At 38.1% G+C, this 1,089-nt stretch overlaps 1 protein-coding gene across 1 annotated transcript; it reads right to left on the bottom strand.

Annotated features, from left to right (window-relative positions):
- On the bottom strand, positions 1-831 carry LOC122721538 (CLAVATA3/ESR (CLE)-related protein 41). Its single transcript, XM_043949423.1, has one exon. The coding sequence runs from the start codon at positions 663-665 to the stop codon at positions 291-293; it is 375 nt and encodes a 124-aa protein (XP_043805358.1). The 5' UTR covers positions 666-831; the 3' UTR covers positions 1-290.
- Between the last annotated feature and the right edge of the window lie 258 nt (positions 832-1,089).

The following is a 1,089-nucleotide window of genomic DNA, read 5'->3' as shown; positions in this document are numbered from 1 at the left end:
TTAAACCAACAAAAACCCATACCATCATCATATCTCTATATATAAATATCAAAATATAGTGTCTTCCTTGCTATACATTTCTAGTAAGAAGAAGGAACTAACCCCTTGATTCCCCTCGATACAAAAACGAAAAAGAAAAGAAAAGAAAAGGAAGCAGTTCTAGTTGGTGCACTAAGAAAATAACCATAAAGAAGACAAATTCTTAATAAATTCACCGTTACAACTCTATCATCTTCATCCGGCTGCCTCTCTCAGTGCAGCTGCAGTTTCATCCCTTCTATCAAACTCATTTACCTGTTGGATATAGGGTTTGGTCCGCTGGGAACTTCATGAGCTTCAACTCCAAACTCTGAACGTTTTGATTTTGAAGAAGATGAAGCATGCGAGTTTTGGGATTGTTTTGGGTGAAAGTTCGTCGTGGTAGCAGCAGAGATTGATTCTGAAGATTCCAAGAGAACCCTCTTGATGGAAATTGAAGAAGAAGACATGGTCACTGTTGATGGGCTAATGAGTAAAAGAAAAGTGAAGATCACAAGGACAAAGAAGATAAAGAAATGGTGATATTTAGAGCTGGTTTCAGAGATTGATGATATTGGGTTTGGTTTTGCCATGCAAAGAGGAAAAAGAAACCACCCCCCAAGAGCCCACAAGGGTTCAATATCCATGAACCAGCACCAAGGCTAAGAAGGAGAAGGAGAAGGAAAGGGAAATAGAGAGAAAGAGAGAGAAAAAGACAGAAAGAAAAGGATAGGAGGAGAAGCTTCAGCAAAAGTGAATAATGGAAAGGAGGTTTTGAAATTCGATACACTTTTGTTGAAGAACCAAAGCACCAACTTAGCATGGAAGTATATAAGAAATGTGCTGCAATCACTTTGTGTATTTACCAAAGTGTCCTTCTTCAGGTTATCAAATTATTACCATAGCCTTGGTTTAGATGGAATACTGATTTTGAATTATTGTAAACAAACACTAAATAATCTCAAAAGCTAAATCCAGTGGCACCAAATAGAAAGATGGAGACGTGGTGGTGGTGGCCTTTGCAGGTTCCCCAAGAAATCTTTCTTTGACTTGGAGAGCAAAGGTAATTAA

This window comes from Manihot esculenta, chromosome 13 (genome assembly GCF_001659605.2).
Source record: "Manihot esculenta cultivar AM560-2 chromosome 13, M.esculenta_v8, whole genome shotgun sequence".
In the NCBI taxonomy this organism is placed as follows: domain Eukaryota; kingdom Viridiplantae; phylum Streptophyta; class Magnoliopsida; order Malpighiales; family Euphorbiaceae; genus Manihot; species Manihot esculenta.
This window is presented reverse-complemented; position numbering and strand designations above follow the sequence as displayed.

Excerpts from the sequence above, each read along its gene's own strand:
- LOC122721538 (XM_043949423.1), bottom strand. The coding sequence starts at position 665 with ATGGATATTGAACCCTTGTGGGCTCTTGGGGGGTGGTTTCTTTTTCCT.